This window comes from Eretmochelys imbricata, chromosome 1 (genome assembly GCF_965152235.1).
Source record: "Eretmochelys imbricata isolate rEreImb1 chromosome 1, rEreImb1.hap1, whole genome shotgun sequence".
Classification (NCBI taxonomy): domain Eukaryota; kingdom Metazoa; phylum Chordata; order Testudines; family Cheloniidae; genus Eretmochelys; species Eretmochelys imbricata.
In genome coordinates this window covers 330,935,860-330,950,427 of record NC_135572.1, presented here as the reverse complement: position 1 = coordinate 330,950,427, position 14,568 = coordinate 330,935,860, and the positions used below count along the sequence as shown (strand labels likewise).

The 14,568-nt window shown below is 44.0% G+C and overlaps 1 protein-coding gene across 1 annotated transcript in view; it reads left to right on the top strand.

The window, feature by feature from the left end:
- The first annotated feature begins 7,402 nt into the window (after nt 1–7,402).
- Nucleotides 7,403–14,568, top strand: part of ABCD2 (ATP binding cassette subfamily D member 2) — a 65,058-nt gene continuing 57,892 nt past the window's right edge. The window contains exons 1-2 of the mRNA XM_077807856.1: nt 7,403–8,353; nt 10,036–10,216. Of these exons, the coding sequence (XP_077663982.1) occupies nt 7,418–8,353; nt 10,036–10,216 (1,117 nt within the window). The 5' untranslated portion in view covers nt 7,403–7,417. The remainder of the gene's footprint in view (nt 8,354–10,035; nt 10,217–14,568) is intronic.

Sequence of the window (14,568 nt, the reverse complement as noted above, 5' to 3'; positions counted from 1 at the left end):
CTAATGCCAATATATCTTTTTTGAGATGAGGGGACCACATCTGTACGCAGTATACAAGATGTGGGCGTACCATGGATTTATATAAATGGCAATAAGATATTCTCCATCTTATTCTCCATCCCTTTTTTAATGATTCCTAACATCCCATTTGCTTTTTTGACTGCCGCTGCACACTGCGTGGATGTCTTCAGAGAACTAGCCACGATGACTCCAAGATCTTTCTCCTGATTAGTTGTAGCTAAATTAGCCCCCATCATATTTTATGTACAGTTGGGGTTATTTTTTCCAGTGTGCATGACTTTACATTTATCCACATGAAATTTCATTTGCTATTTTGTTGCCCAATCACTTAGTTTTGTGAGATTTTTTGAAGTTCTTCACAGTCTGCTTTGGTCTTAACTATCTTGAGCAGTTTAGTATCATCTGCAAACTTTGCCACCTCACTGTTCACCCCTTTCTCCAGATCATTTTTGAATAGGATTGGTCCTAGGACTGACTCTTGGGGAACACCACTAGTTACCCCTCTCCATTCTGAAAATTTACTATTTATTCCTACCCTTTGTTCCCTGTCTTTTTAACCAGTTCTCAATCCATGAAAGGATCTTCCCTCTTATCCCATGACAACTTAATTTATGTAAGAGTCCTTGGTGTGGGACCTTGTCAAAGACTTTCTGGTGTCAAAGTCAGATTCAAGTCTCACAGAATTTGTCAGACCACTCTGTTTATTAGCAAAGCGCTTTGCCAGTGCACCCAGATATATGTGAGCCCCCTGCAAAAGCTCAAGCTAACTTATTTATACAGAAGCCAAAGCCAATTTAACATAGGAGACAAAAGGAAGCAGAAACTGACAAATATACATACATATCTTATGTGCATACTAACGTTTACCAATCTCCTAGCTCAGTAGGAGCTCTAAGTCAATTAGTTTGAGGACCCATTGTCTCACACTCCTTAACGTTTCTCTTCCTGACAATTATATTTCAACAAACTCTTCAAGCATCATTTCTTTAATGAATTATAATTTCAATATAATTCATTCTACTTTCACAATCCCTCCTTTCGGTCTACGCAGTCTACACAAAGCTACGCAATGACCAATAATGACTGGGTTCCACATATCAATCGTTCTTTATCTCTTTGTTCATCAGTGATATTTAAAATCATCAAATTAGCACTCTGGTTTGGGGCAGCTATCTGTGTAGCATGCCTGACGCAATTTTGGATACAACAGGAAAGTAACTGAAAACATACAAAAATTACTAGGATTCCAAACAGGAGAGTTAGGGCTCCCTGAAACAACCAGTTTCCTATGCCAGAGAAATTGAAAAGGTTACTTAGCCACTTCCATAAAGAACTTGGCTCTTCGTGGGAAAGATATGCGATTTGCTCTAAGTGGCTAGCACAATCTACTACTTCATTGGTGTTGTCTGGTATATACACACAGCAGTCTTTTCCAATGAGAGCACAAGTCCCTCCTTTTGCCGCCAGCACTATGTCCAATGCCTGACGGTTTTGGAGGGCCATTTGTCGGATTGCCCCTGTTTCTTTGGCCAGGGCTCTTAAACTTTCTCCGGTTTCATTTGCCATTATTTCAACTACTGCTTGTAACCTTAGGAGCCTTTTTCCATGGTGTATTACTCCCCCTAATGGTATTAAGGAACCGCCAATGGCCTCTTCCCAGGTTAAGGGGTTATGTTATTTACATACCATTGGGCATCTGTTAAGTCCCTTCTTTTTCGCCTGAAATTGAGGAGGTGTTCTCGAGGGAAGGTTCCTAGCACTCGGAATTGTGGGGCGGGATAACAGATTCCTGACCAATTAGCTGGTAGTGCGGTATAAGCTCTGGTCCCACACACCCAGTGATGGCCTATTAAGGCCGGGAAGGGTCGGTTGCACCCATTTATCATATAGGTGTTTGCAAAGGAGGAGGAGTATCCCCCAAAGGGTACAGAGTAATTCTCCTTACGAGGAGTGGTGTTATTTGCATGACTGTAGGGGGAACATGAGATTGATTTCTCTGTTTGATCCCAGGTTGAGAAAAAAAAATTCATATCTCCATACCCAGCCCGCCACCTTTTAGTTTTGTTTGAATAATCCCATACACCATTGGCCACAATATGCTGAAGGCAATGGCTTTTCCCCAGATCCAGCCCTGTCCCATTACACACCCAACACCAATGACCTTTTCCCTCCACCACACTTATCCATTTAGATGCATTTATTCCCACTGCTTCACAAGTGTCATTGCTGTTCCATATTTTGTTAAACGGACGAGGCCCTCCAGTGAGGTCTGGGGACTTGAGTGGGATAGCCAGTTTGAGAGTGGGCTGGGATGTGGCTGCAGACCCAGCAATTAGAAATATTAAGGGTCTGAGCTATCCACACCTGCTGCTGGATAAAAGAATTGTCATCGTGGTCTCCCCAGACCGTAAGATACTAGCAGCCGGGGAACAGCGTCTGCTTCTGGCAACCCTTACGAGAGCGTAGATTGTAAGGTATTGCAGACTGTTCCTCTACGTCTTCTTCTGGAGTCAAAATTGACTCTGCACTGTCCTGAGGTGGTGATTGGTTCTCTGGGGATGGTGCCTTCTTACACTGTGAAGCATGTATCCACAATGCGATGCCAGATAGTTTAACAGCTGTCTGTGTAATAAGCAGTACCTGATGAGGACCCTTCCACCGGGGCTCCAAGGTGTGCTTTCGATGATGGCGCCGTACGTAGACCCAATCACCTGACTCGAGGTTGTGGCAAGCGTCGGAGGTGGGTTCCGTGGGCCAGGCGGCTCGAACCTGTGAATGGAAGTGACTTACAGCTAGCATTAGTCCGTTGCAATACTGAAGGAGCGCACTGTGAGTCAAGTTCAAATCAGAAATGGGAGTAATGGTAGTCATAGCTCGCATAGGGCGTCCCATAACAATTTCAAAGGGACTTAATTTATGCCTTTGGGATGGAGTGGATCTCATGTCCATAAGGGCTAATGGTAAGGCTACTGGCCAGCTTAATCCTGTAGAGTCACAAATGTTAGCAAGCTTATTCTTAAGTACACCATTTCGTCTTTCAACAGCACCTGCACTCTGTGGGTGGTAGGGACAGTGCAACAGGTGTTTGATATGCATTATACGGTCCAGGTGTTGAACAAGTTGTCCAGTAAAATGTGTACCCCGATCACTGGACAGAGTAGCAGGAATTCCCTTGGCAGGCATAATATGATTTAACAAACATTTGGCAACAGACAGTGAGTCAGCCTTGCGATAAGGAAAGGCTTCAATCCAATCAGAGAATAAACATACCATAACCAATATAAATTCATATTGTTGACACTTAGGCATTTGTACAAAATCAAGTTGCCAATGCAAGAACGGTGCTTGAGGCAGACCCCAGAACCCCTGGACCACTTTTACAGGTTTACCAATATTATGACTTTGGCAAATGGTACAGGCTGCACAGTGGCGGGCTGCAAAACAGCTAAAATGGGGGGCCCACCATCTTGTCTTAGTTACAGCAGAGACCATCCCTTCCTTTCCGACATGTGAAACACCGTGTAGCAGGGCGGCCAGAGATGGGTAGAGTGAAAAGGGGGCTACAAAGGCGCCAGTAGGCGAGCGCCAAAGAGAATCGGGATGTAGAGAACAACCTTGGGCAACCCAGGCTTCTTTCTTGGTTTCTGGGGCAAAGTCTTGGAGCAGGGTGAGGTCAGTGAGGGACCAGGAGGGTAAGAGGAGAGCGGAGAACAAGGGAATCAGACATTTCGACTAAGCGCACTGCAGCAGCCACAGCACGCAGCCAGGGGGGTAAGCCTTGGGCAACAGGGTCTAAATTGGCAGAGAAATAAGCCACTGGGCGGTTCTTTTCTCCGTGCATCTGAGTGAGAACTTCAAGTGCACATCTAGATTGTTTGTGGCAGAAAAGGGTAAAAGGCTTAGAATAGTCAGGCAGCCCTAAGGCAGGGGCAGAAGCCAAACCCTGTTTGAGAGAAACAAAGGCAGAATTGGCCTCAGGGGGCCACGGCATGGGGTCAGGCACAGAGAATCGAGTGAGTTCCTGGAGAGGTTTTGCAAGGGAGGCATATTGGGGAATCCACTGTCTGCAAAATCCAGCCATGCCTAAAAACTTCCGGGCGTGGGGAGTGGGGTCGGGGAAAGCTAAGGATAGCTTGGACGCGGGTGGGAGAAAGTGCACGGGAACCCTGGGAGAGGAGAAAGCCAAGTTATGTGACAGAAGCTTGACAGAGTTGTAGTTTAGAGTGAGAAGCTTTGTGACCCTTATTTGCTAGGGCAGTAAGGAGCAGTAAAGAGTCAGTTTCAGAGGCAGACAATGAAGGGGAACAGAGGAGTAGATCATCTACATATTGGACTAGTGTGGACCTGGACGGGAAAACAAGGTCAGCAAGGTCTCGGGCTAATGCTTGGGAAAAATACGACGGGCTTTCAGTATACCCCTGGGGCAGTGTGGTCCATGTGTACTGTTGCCCCTTGTAAGAAAAGGCAAACAGGAACTGGGAGTCAGGGTGAACCGGGACAGAAAAGAAAGCAGAGCACAAATCAACAACAGTAAAATGAATTGTATCTGGTGGGATAGAAGCCAGAATCTTTGAGAGAGGCAAGTTTTGATTCTGTCCACCTATGATTTGCCTCTTCCCACCACTGCATGAAACAATCAACCTCTCCTTTTGCCAATTTAGTTTTAGGTTGGCCGAGTTTGTCTTTTAAGAGGTCTACTCGGTCTTTGTCCCAAGATCCTAACAGTGGCCACTGAATTTTGGGATTCTCCTGAGTTAGCCTAGACCATTTTTCCAGAAATTTACAGGAGTCCGGACCCTTCCTAAAATACATAAAATGAGCCGGCGTTCCTTTAGGGAACTGTCCCGACTTAGACGTCTGGTTACCCATACAGGAGGACTTTACACACCAATCACACAAGAAGGAAAGTCGGGTTCGTCAGAGTGATGCCCGGTGCAACACACAAAAGGAGCCCACAGGTTACTGCCTCAATCGCCCTTGCTTTCACACCAAGGGTTTTACCCAAGGCACGGTGCGGCTGCGATTGTGCAGATTTCACTCACTCAGACCGTGGGGAGAGGAACCCTTTGGTCAGCCGATCCCCAGGCAGAGACAGCGCCCAGACTCAAACACACCACAGGGAGGACGGATAGACACAGAGACAAGACAGTCCTCAGTCCGGACAAAACACAGAAATAATTACCTGACCAGATTCCTGATGTCAGATCCTGGGATCCCTACCAGAACAGAGTGGGAACCAACAGGTTCGATGGCATAGACTTCACTGAGGTCATGCACCCTTCCGTTCTGGCGGAGGACCGCTCGGGCCAAATGCCCAGGTGCCGGCTTGCCATGGCTGTCCTAAGAACGGTCAGGAGTCACACGGCTCCAGTGAAGATGGTTGCCATCTCGTTGGAACTTCCAAATTGTCAAAGTCAGATTCAAGGCTCACAGAATTTGTCAGATCACTCTGTTTATTAGCAAAGCGCTTTGCCAATGCACCCAGATATATGTGAGCCCCATGCAAAAGCTCAAGCTAACATATTTATACAGAAACCAAAGCCAATTTAACATAGGAGACAAAAGGAAGCAGAAACTGACAAATATACATACATATCTTATGTGCATACTAATGTTTACCAATCTCCTAGCTCAGTAGGAGCTCTAAGTTAATTAGTTTGAGGACCCATTGTCTCACACTCCTTAACATTTCTCTTCCTGACAACTATATTTCAACAAACTCTTCAAGCAGCATTTCTTTAATGAATTATAATTTCAATATAATTTATTCTACGTTCACACTGGAAATCTAAGTACACTGTGTCCACCGGATCCCCTTTGTCCACATGTTTGTTGACCCCCTCAAAGAACTCTAATAGATTAGTAAGATGTGATCTCCCTTTACAGAAACCATGTTGACTTTTGCACAACAATTTATGTTCTTCTGTGTCTGACAATTTTATTTTTTACTATTGTTTCAACTAATTTGCCCAGTACTGACGTTAGACTTACCAGTCTGTAATGGCCAGGATCACCTCTAAAGCCCTTCTTAAATATTGGCGTTACATTAGCTATCTTCTAGTCATTGGGTACAGAAGCTGATTTAAAGGACAGGTTACAAACCATAGTTAATAATTCCACAATTTCACATTTGAGTTCTTTCAGAATTCTTGGGTGAATGCCATCTGGTCCCAGTGACTTGTTACTGTTAAGTTTCTCAATTAATTCGAAAACCTCCTCTAGTGACACTTCAATCTGTGACAATTCCTCAGATTTGTCACCTACAAAAGACGGCTCAGGTTTGGGAATCTCCCTAACATCCTCAGCCATGAAGACTGAAGCAAAGAATTCATTTAGTTTCTCTGTGATGACTTTATCATTTTTAAGTGCTCCTTTTGTATCTGGATCGTCCAGGGGCCACACTGGTTGTTTAGCAGGCTTCCTGCTTCTGATGTATATGTTATTACCTTTTGAGTTTTTGGCTAGCTGTTGTTCAAACTCCTTTTTGGCTTTTCTTATTACATTTTTACATTTAATTTGGCAGTGTTTATGCTCCTTTCTATTTATCTCACTAGGCTTTGACTTCCACTTTTTAAAAGATGCCTTTTTATCTCTCTGCTTCTTTTACATAGTTGTGAAGCCACCGTGGCTCTTTTTTAGTTCTTTTACTGAAGAGTTTACGTAGCTCCCAAGTACCTTCCCTCCTCCCTTCAGTTCCCCTTTTGTTCCTCTCTCTGGAGGTTTCAGAGTAACAGCCGTGTTAGTCTGTATTCGCAAAAAGAAAAGGAGTACTTGTGGCACCTTAGAGACTAACCAATGAAAGCTCATGCTCAAATAAATTGGTTAGTCTCTAAGGTGCCACAAGTACTCCTTTTCTTTCTCTGGAGGTAAATCTAGAAGTGATACACTTGCAAAATCAGCAGCCCATTGGTGACTCTTTCCCCGCCCCCTCAACCTCTGATGCGCCTCCTGGGTGGTCCTCCCAGTGTCTAGCGATGCTCCTGCCAAGGCCAATACCTAGCCCAAGTTGAGCTGCATGAATCGGGTGCTCCCAGCACGGACCGGCCCTGTTCCGGGCGCAGGATTCAGAGCGCGCCGCGCGGGGCTGGGAAAGGTCCAGAGCGAAGCGGTGGGTTCCCCAGCTCTTCGCAGCCAATGAGCGGGCGGCGGAGGCGGAGTTGGCGGCGGCGGATCTCAGCAGGCGGCAGCTCTCGGTGCATTGGAGGGAACCATCCGGCCCTGGGAGCCGGCGTCCGTCCCCTCGCCTCTGTTCCAGCAAGGGCGGCGGGGAAGGCGCCGCGGCAGAGCATGGGGCATGCCCGGGCTTCATGAACGTCCCTCCTAGGCGGTCTTCCTCTTGGGCATGACCCAGCGCCAGAGCATCCCTGCTCCGCGGCGGTCCCTGCGGCTGTGCGACATGACCCAGCTGCTGCGTGCCGCAACCGGGCGAGGGAAGTGGAGCAGATCCAGCGCGGCCAAGCGGGCTGCGTGCCTGGTGGCTGCGGCATATGGGCTGAAAATCCTCTACCCCGTCCTCCGCAAGCGCCTGCAGCAGACAGCCTGCGAAAAGGGCTTGCAGGCTGCCTGCCGGGCGGGAGGGGGAGAGGAGCCGCTGCATTGCAGCCGGATCCGGGGCAGAGCCTCCCCGGCAGTGAATGCGGAATTTTTCAGGCAGCTGCTGGAACTTCGTAAGATCCTCTTCCCGAAGCTTGTGAGCACCGAATTGGGCTGGCTTTGCCTCCACTCGGTGGCTCTGGTCTCCCGGACCTTCCTCTCCATCTACGTGGCCGGTCTGGATGGGAAGATCGTCAAGAGCATCGTGGAGAAGAAGCCCAGGAGCTTTGCCATCAAATTAATCAAGTGGCTCATGATTGCAATTCCTGCCACTTTCGTGAACAGCGCCATACGGTACCTGGAGTGCAAGCTGGCCCTAGCCTTCCGTACCCGCCTGGTGGATCATGCCTATGAGACCTACTTTGCCAATCAAACTTACTATAAGGTGATCAATATGGATGGGAGGCTGGCGAACCCTGACCAGTCCCTGACCGAGGACATCATGATGTTCTCCCAGTCGGTGGCACACCTGTACTCCAACCTGACCAAACCCATCCTGGATGTGGTGCTGACATCCTATAGTCTTATCCAGACCGCCAGGTCCAGGGGAGCAAGCCCCATCGGGCCTACGCTGCTGGCAGGGCTTGTGGTGTATGCCACGGCGAGAGTACTGAAAGCGTGCTCACCCAAATTTGGCAAGCTGGTCGCAGAGGAAGCTCATAGAAAGGGTTATCTACGGTACGTCCATTCGCGGATTATAGCCAATGTGGAAGAGATCGCCTTCTACAGAGGACACAAGGTAAAATGGAAATAAAGGCAAGGACTAAAATCTGGGATGGTTCAGAACTGTTGCTGTACTACTAGATGTTGATCTACTGTAATAATGGTGGTCATGTGCCCTCGCCCTCTCCTCTGTGAGGGATATGAATTCCTCTGATTCCTAAACCTGTTTACGATATATACTCTCCCACATTGTTTGGAGAGAGACAGAAGTATAGAGTATTCTCCATTTTGTTTTTCTTTTAAAGTATTCCTACTTCTGAGCAGCATCACGTTTCTCTAGTAAATTTTAGTTTCCCTTTTCTGTCTCGTTTCCAAAAGGTGCCCTAGCTCTTAACCTTTCCTGCCTCTTATTTCTCCCCTATTTTATTAACTAAGAATATTTAATAATACAGAAATACTATTTCTCTAAATGCAAAAATAAGTAGCACACAGTAATCTAGAAGAAAACTTTGCTATAGTTTAGATGGCAACACAGTCTTTGACATTGTCTTGTATAGATAGCTAAGGAAAATTGTTGTCACTACAGTCCTAAAGTTGCTGAAATAGAGTACGGTATTTGGGTTATCAGTTACATAAAAGTAACATAATTTAAAAATCAGCATGTTGAAGAAATTTTCAAAATTATATTGTGAATTTTGACTGCATTGTGTTTAAAATGGCTTTTAAAAAAGTTTCACATAATGTGAAAAAGAAAATGGCAAAATTTCATACTACCCTTTCGGTCAAAAGTATTAATAAGACAACATAAACATTTAATTTTTATAGTAGCAATAAGCACCAAAAATTGTCTGCAGCACTGCATTAACTGCAGCTCAAATAAACATTAAATTCAACACTTTTTTTCCGATTCCCACTTTTGTGTGGGCTCAAATTGACTGCATTATGTCATACTGATTTGTCACTTTTCAGAGTAACAGCCGTGTTAGTCTGTATTCGCAAAAAGAAAAGGAGTACTTGTGGCACCTTAGAGACTAACAAATTTATTTGAGCATAAGCTTTCGTGAGCTACAGCTCACTTCATCGGGTGCATTCAGTGGAAAATACACTGAAAATACACTGTATTTTCCACTGAATGCATACGATGAAGTGAGCTAAAGCTTATGCTCAAATAAATTTGTTAGTCTCTAAGGTGCCACAAATACTCCTTTTCTTTTTGATTTGTCACTATTCTTGACTCATTTCCTTGATGTAGATTATCACTTCCTCTTGGCACATTGCTGAAAGACATGAAATACCAATTCGAGGTATTGGTTCTGCAGATTTACTCAGGCAAAACTCTCATTGGAATAAATTGGAATTTTGCAGGCTTGAGTCCCCAAATGTTGCCTATTCCTCTTCATTAAACATGTAGAATTAGTTTTACTTTGATGGTAAGGAACAGCTTTTATCACTCACTTGTATTTTGCTCTGGTACTGTGAAGTGGGTGGAAAACTGCCAGAGTGAGGTAAAGGGGCATTGGTGTAAATCAGAATCAGGCCCAATGAGTTCCATGAGCTATGCTGATTTACACTGAGAATGTGGCCCTTTGTGTAAACAGATACCACATAGCTTGCAGTACTGATTGCAAGGTATAGTGAAGAATTCAAATCCGAACACTGGTTATTTGATTATATTATAAGTACGTGTGTGTGTATTGTACCTATATGTATATTAATATTTACTATTCTGTGTAAGTACTTACATTTTTTTAACTATAGGTGGAGATGAAACAACTACAGAAAAGTTACAAGGCTTTGGCAGACCAAATGAACCTCATATTGTCTAAACGTTTGTGGTACATCATGATAGAGCAGTTCCTGATGAAGTACGTCTGGAGTAGCTGTGGTTTGATTATGGTGGCGGTACCTATCATCACAGCAACAGGATTTGCAGATGGCGGTAATAAGACTTTTATTTAATTTCAAATGTTTGTTTAAAGATATTAGTGTAGAAGAGTAGTCATGTAAGAAGACTACGTTTCATTTTAATACCATTTGTAGCTGCCGCGCTATAATATCCAAACACCATGCATGCCTCATCCTTGGGTAGCTCCTGGGATGTGTTTAAACTTTACAAACAAACCACTTGAAGAAATATCAGTGACAAAAAACATATCTTTGAATTTAAACCTGATAAACAGAATACATTCTGAATCAAAGGACAGGTTTTTCAAATAAGATGCCAAGGTGAATTGTGGAGAAACAGTTTATAAATATCACTTTAACCATTTACTGCCCTTTTTGATGTATGAAGATGGTCTCACAAATTTTAAAATAAAATCTTGTTTTTTATATTCGCAATATCAAGAATGTCAGGTGCTGGCTTTCCTCTCTTCACAGGCCCTAAGCAGTGATGTCTCATCAAGTTGTAACTTTAGCTGTAGCTCTCATGCCCCAACCAAGGCTGGGAAGGTGTGTCAATTCTCAGAATGTCTGCTGCTATATTACTAAATACTGTCTGACTATCTAGTGGTTTTTCTGTGGCGTTTGCTCATCACCTTAGTATCAGAGTGCTTCACAAACATTAATTAATATTTATTTATTCTGTTTTGTGCTGACCTGTGTAAGAATCAGCATCTCCTCTCATCTCAAGTAGAGTACAGAAAGGGATATGAAGCTCAGGTTATAGGCTTTTATGACAGAACTATTCAGGTCTTCTGAAAATCATGTCCAGATCTTCCAGCAATGAGAGCGAAGTGAGGCCCTGATTTTAAAGTTGTTTGAAATGTGTTTTTTTTTTTAAAAAAAGTCAGGGAAAAAATGCAGTTTGGCAGAGCAGGACGCAAGGGGAATGTGTTAAATTAAGAAGTAGTAACAAGCAAAAAAAAAAATTATTTGCTTGTTACATAGAATCATAGGACTGGAAGGGACCTGAAGAGGTCATCTAGTCCAGTCCCCTGCACTCATAGCAGGACTAAGTATTATGTAGACCATTCCTGACAGGTATTTGTCTAACCTGCTCTTAAAAATCTCCAATGATGGAGATTCCGCAACCTCCCTAGGCAATTTATTCCAGTGCTTAACCACCCTGACAGGAAGTTTTTCCTAATGTCCAACCTAAACCTCCCTTGTTGCAGTTTAAACCCAATTCTTCTCCCTCCTCCTTGTAACAACCTCTTATGTACTTGAAACATGTGCAACTCTTTGTACTTTCAAAAAAAGAAAAGGAGTACTTGTGGCACCTTAGCAACTAACCAATTTATTTGAGCATAAGCTTTCGTGAGCTACAGGTCACTTCATCGGATGCATACTGTGGAAAGTATAGAAGATCTTTTTATACACACAAAGCATGAAAAAATGGGTGTTTACCACTACAAAAGGTTTTCTCTCCCCCCACCCCACTCTCCTTCTGGTAATAGCTTATCTAAAGTGATCACTCTCCTTACAATGTGTATGATAATCAAGGTGGGCCATTTCCAGCACAAATCCAGGGTTTAACAAGAACCTCTGAGGGGAGGGGGAGGGGAGGAAAAAACAAGGGGAAATAGGTTATCTTGCATAATGACTTAGCCACTCCCAGTCTCTATTCAAGCCTAAGTTAATTGTATCCAATTTGCAAATGAATTCCAATTCAACAGTCTCTCGCTGGAGTCTGGTTTTGAAGTTTTTTTGTTGTAATATCGCAACTTTCATGTCTGTAATCGCGTGACCAGAGAGATTGAAGTGTTCTCCGACTGGTTTATGAATGTTATAATTTTTGACATCTGATTTGTGTCCATTTATTCTTTTACGTAGAGACTGTCCAGTTTGACCAATGTACATGGCAGAGGGGAATTGCTGGCACATGATGGCATATATCACATTGGTGGATGTGCAGGTGAACGAGCCTCTGATAGTGTGGCTGATGTTATTAGGCCTTGTGATGGTGTCCCCTGAATAGATATGTGGGCACAGCTGGCAACGGGCTTTGTTGCAAGCATAGGTTCCTGGGTTAGTGGTTCTGTTGTGTGGTATGTGGTTGCTGGTGAGTATTTGCTTCAGGTTGGGGGGCTGTCTGTAGGCAAGGACTGGCCTGTCTCCCAAGATTTGTGAGAGTGTTGGGTCATTCTTCAGGATAGGTTGTAGATCCTTAATAATGCGTTGGAGGGGTTTTAGTTGGGGGCTGAAGGTGACGGCTAGTGGCGTTCTGTTATTTTCTTTGTTAGGCCTGTCCTGTAGTAGGTGACTTCTGGGAACTCTTCTGGCTCTATCAATCTGTTTCTTGACTTCCGCAGGTGGGTATTGTAGTTGTAAGAATGCTTGATAGAGATCTTATAGGTGTTTGTCTCTGTCTGAGGGGTTGGAGCAAATGCGGTTGTATCGCAGAGCTTGGCTGTAGACAATGGATCGTGTGGTGTGGTCAGGGTGAAAGCTGGAGGCATGTAGGTAGGAATAGCGGTCAGTAGGTTTCCGGTATAGGGTGGTGTTTATGTGACCATTGTTTATTAGCACTGTAGTGTCCAGGAAGTGGATCTCTTGTGTGGACTGGACTGGGCTGAGGTTGATGGTGGGATGGAAATTGTTGAAATCATGGTGGAGTTCCTCAAGGGCTTCTTTTCTATGGGTCCAGATGATGAAGACGTCATCAATATAGCGCAAGTAGAGTAGGGGCGTTATGGGACGAGAGCTGAGGAAGCGTTGTTCTAAGTCAGCCATAAAAATGTTGGCATACTGTGGGGCCATGCGGGTACCCATAGCAGTGCCGCTGATTTGAAGGTATACATTGTCCCCAAATGTGAAATAGTTATGGGTAAGGACAAAGTCACAAAGTTCAGCCACCAGGTTAGCCGTGACATTATCGGGGATAGTGTTCTTGACGGCTTGTAGTCCATCTTTGTGTGGAATGTTGGTGTAGAGGGCTTCTACATCCATAGTGGCCAGGATGATGTTATCAGGAAGATCACCGATGGATTGTAGTTTCCTCAGGAAGTCAGTGGTGTCTCGAAGGTAGCTGGGAGTGCTGGTAGCGTAGGGCCTGAGGAGGGAGTCTACATAGCGAGACAATCCTGCTGTCAGGGTGCCAATGCCTGAGATGATGGGGCACCCAGGATTTCCAGGTTTATGGATCTTGGGTAGTAGATAGAATATCCCAGGTCGGGGTTCCAGGGGTGTGTCTGTGCGGATTTGATCTTGTGCTTTTTCAGGGAGTTTCTTGAGCAAATGCTGTAGTTTCTTTTGGTAACTCTCAGTGGGATCAGAGGATAATGGCTTGTAGAAAGTGGTGTTGGAGAGCTGCCTCGCAGCCTCTTGTTCATATTCCAACCTATTCATGATGACAACAGCACCCCCTTGGTCAGCCTTTTTGATTATGATGTCAGAGTTGTTTCTGAGGCTGTACTTTGAGAGTGTATACTAACTTCAGAAGAAGATAAATCCACAAAAAAAGAATACAATGATTAAAAATTCCTGTTTAACATTTTTAGATACTGCATATTCGAGCTTAGAAACTATAATGATAGGTATCCTAGCAATACCTAAGCTAAATAAATGGATAGCAAATGACTTTGAAGTTGGCTCAACAAATCTCCATATACATGACTGGAATCATAAGAAATCTTAAAAAATCAATAAGATTCACCATGCAAAGATTCTGTTATGCTTTGTATATGAAAAGATCAATTTTAAATCCAGTACATTTAACCAAATTGCCAAATTCCTTATCGAATTCAGACAATATGCACAAATTTCACCTGCTCTGAAATTTGGTTATCATATTCTAAACAAAGGAGTTTATACAGGTCCATATTACACACAACAACCAGTGAAGGATAACAGTGCTTTAGTACTTTGGTAACAGAAATGATGTTAGCCAATTTAATGTACTTTCTGCTAAAATGGAAATAAGCGCAGCTCAGCAAAATCCCTTAACTGATAAAGAGATTATTTAACCACAAATGTAAATGTCTCCTCCCTAGCCCTTCACCCATGAATCAGAAATAGGTTAGTTGTCCTTCAACAAGAGAGAGCCGCTATAAAGGTGTAGAGAGGAAAGGAGCAATATTTCACCCATATCATTCTCTGACATCCAGGAATGGACCTCTGACAAATATGTTTAAAATGTGGAAAGAGCAGAAGGTCAGAAAAATAAATCTGTCTTCTCCAAATCAGTGATAGGCCTGGAGGAACAGCAAAATGTTAAAGTGTAGAACTTATTACAGAGCCCTGAGGCATTCTACAAGAACAGGGACAAGATCAGAAATGCATTATTAATGGTGACAAATTGACCCCATCAAGTGGTAAGAAGTAAACCAGGTATGCTAAAAATCCAACAAG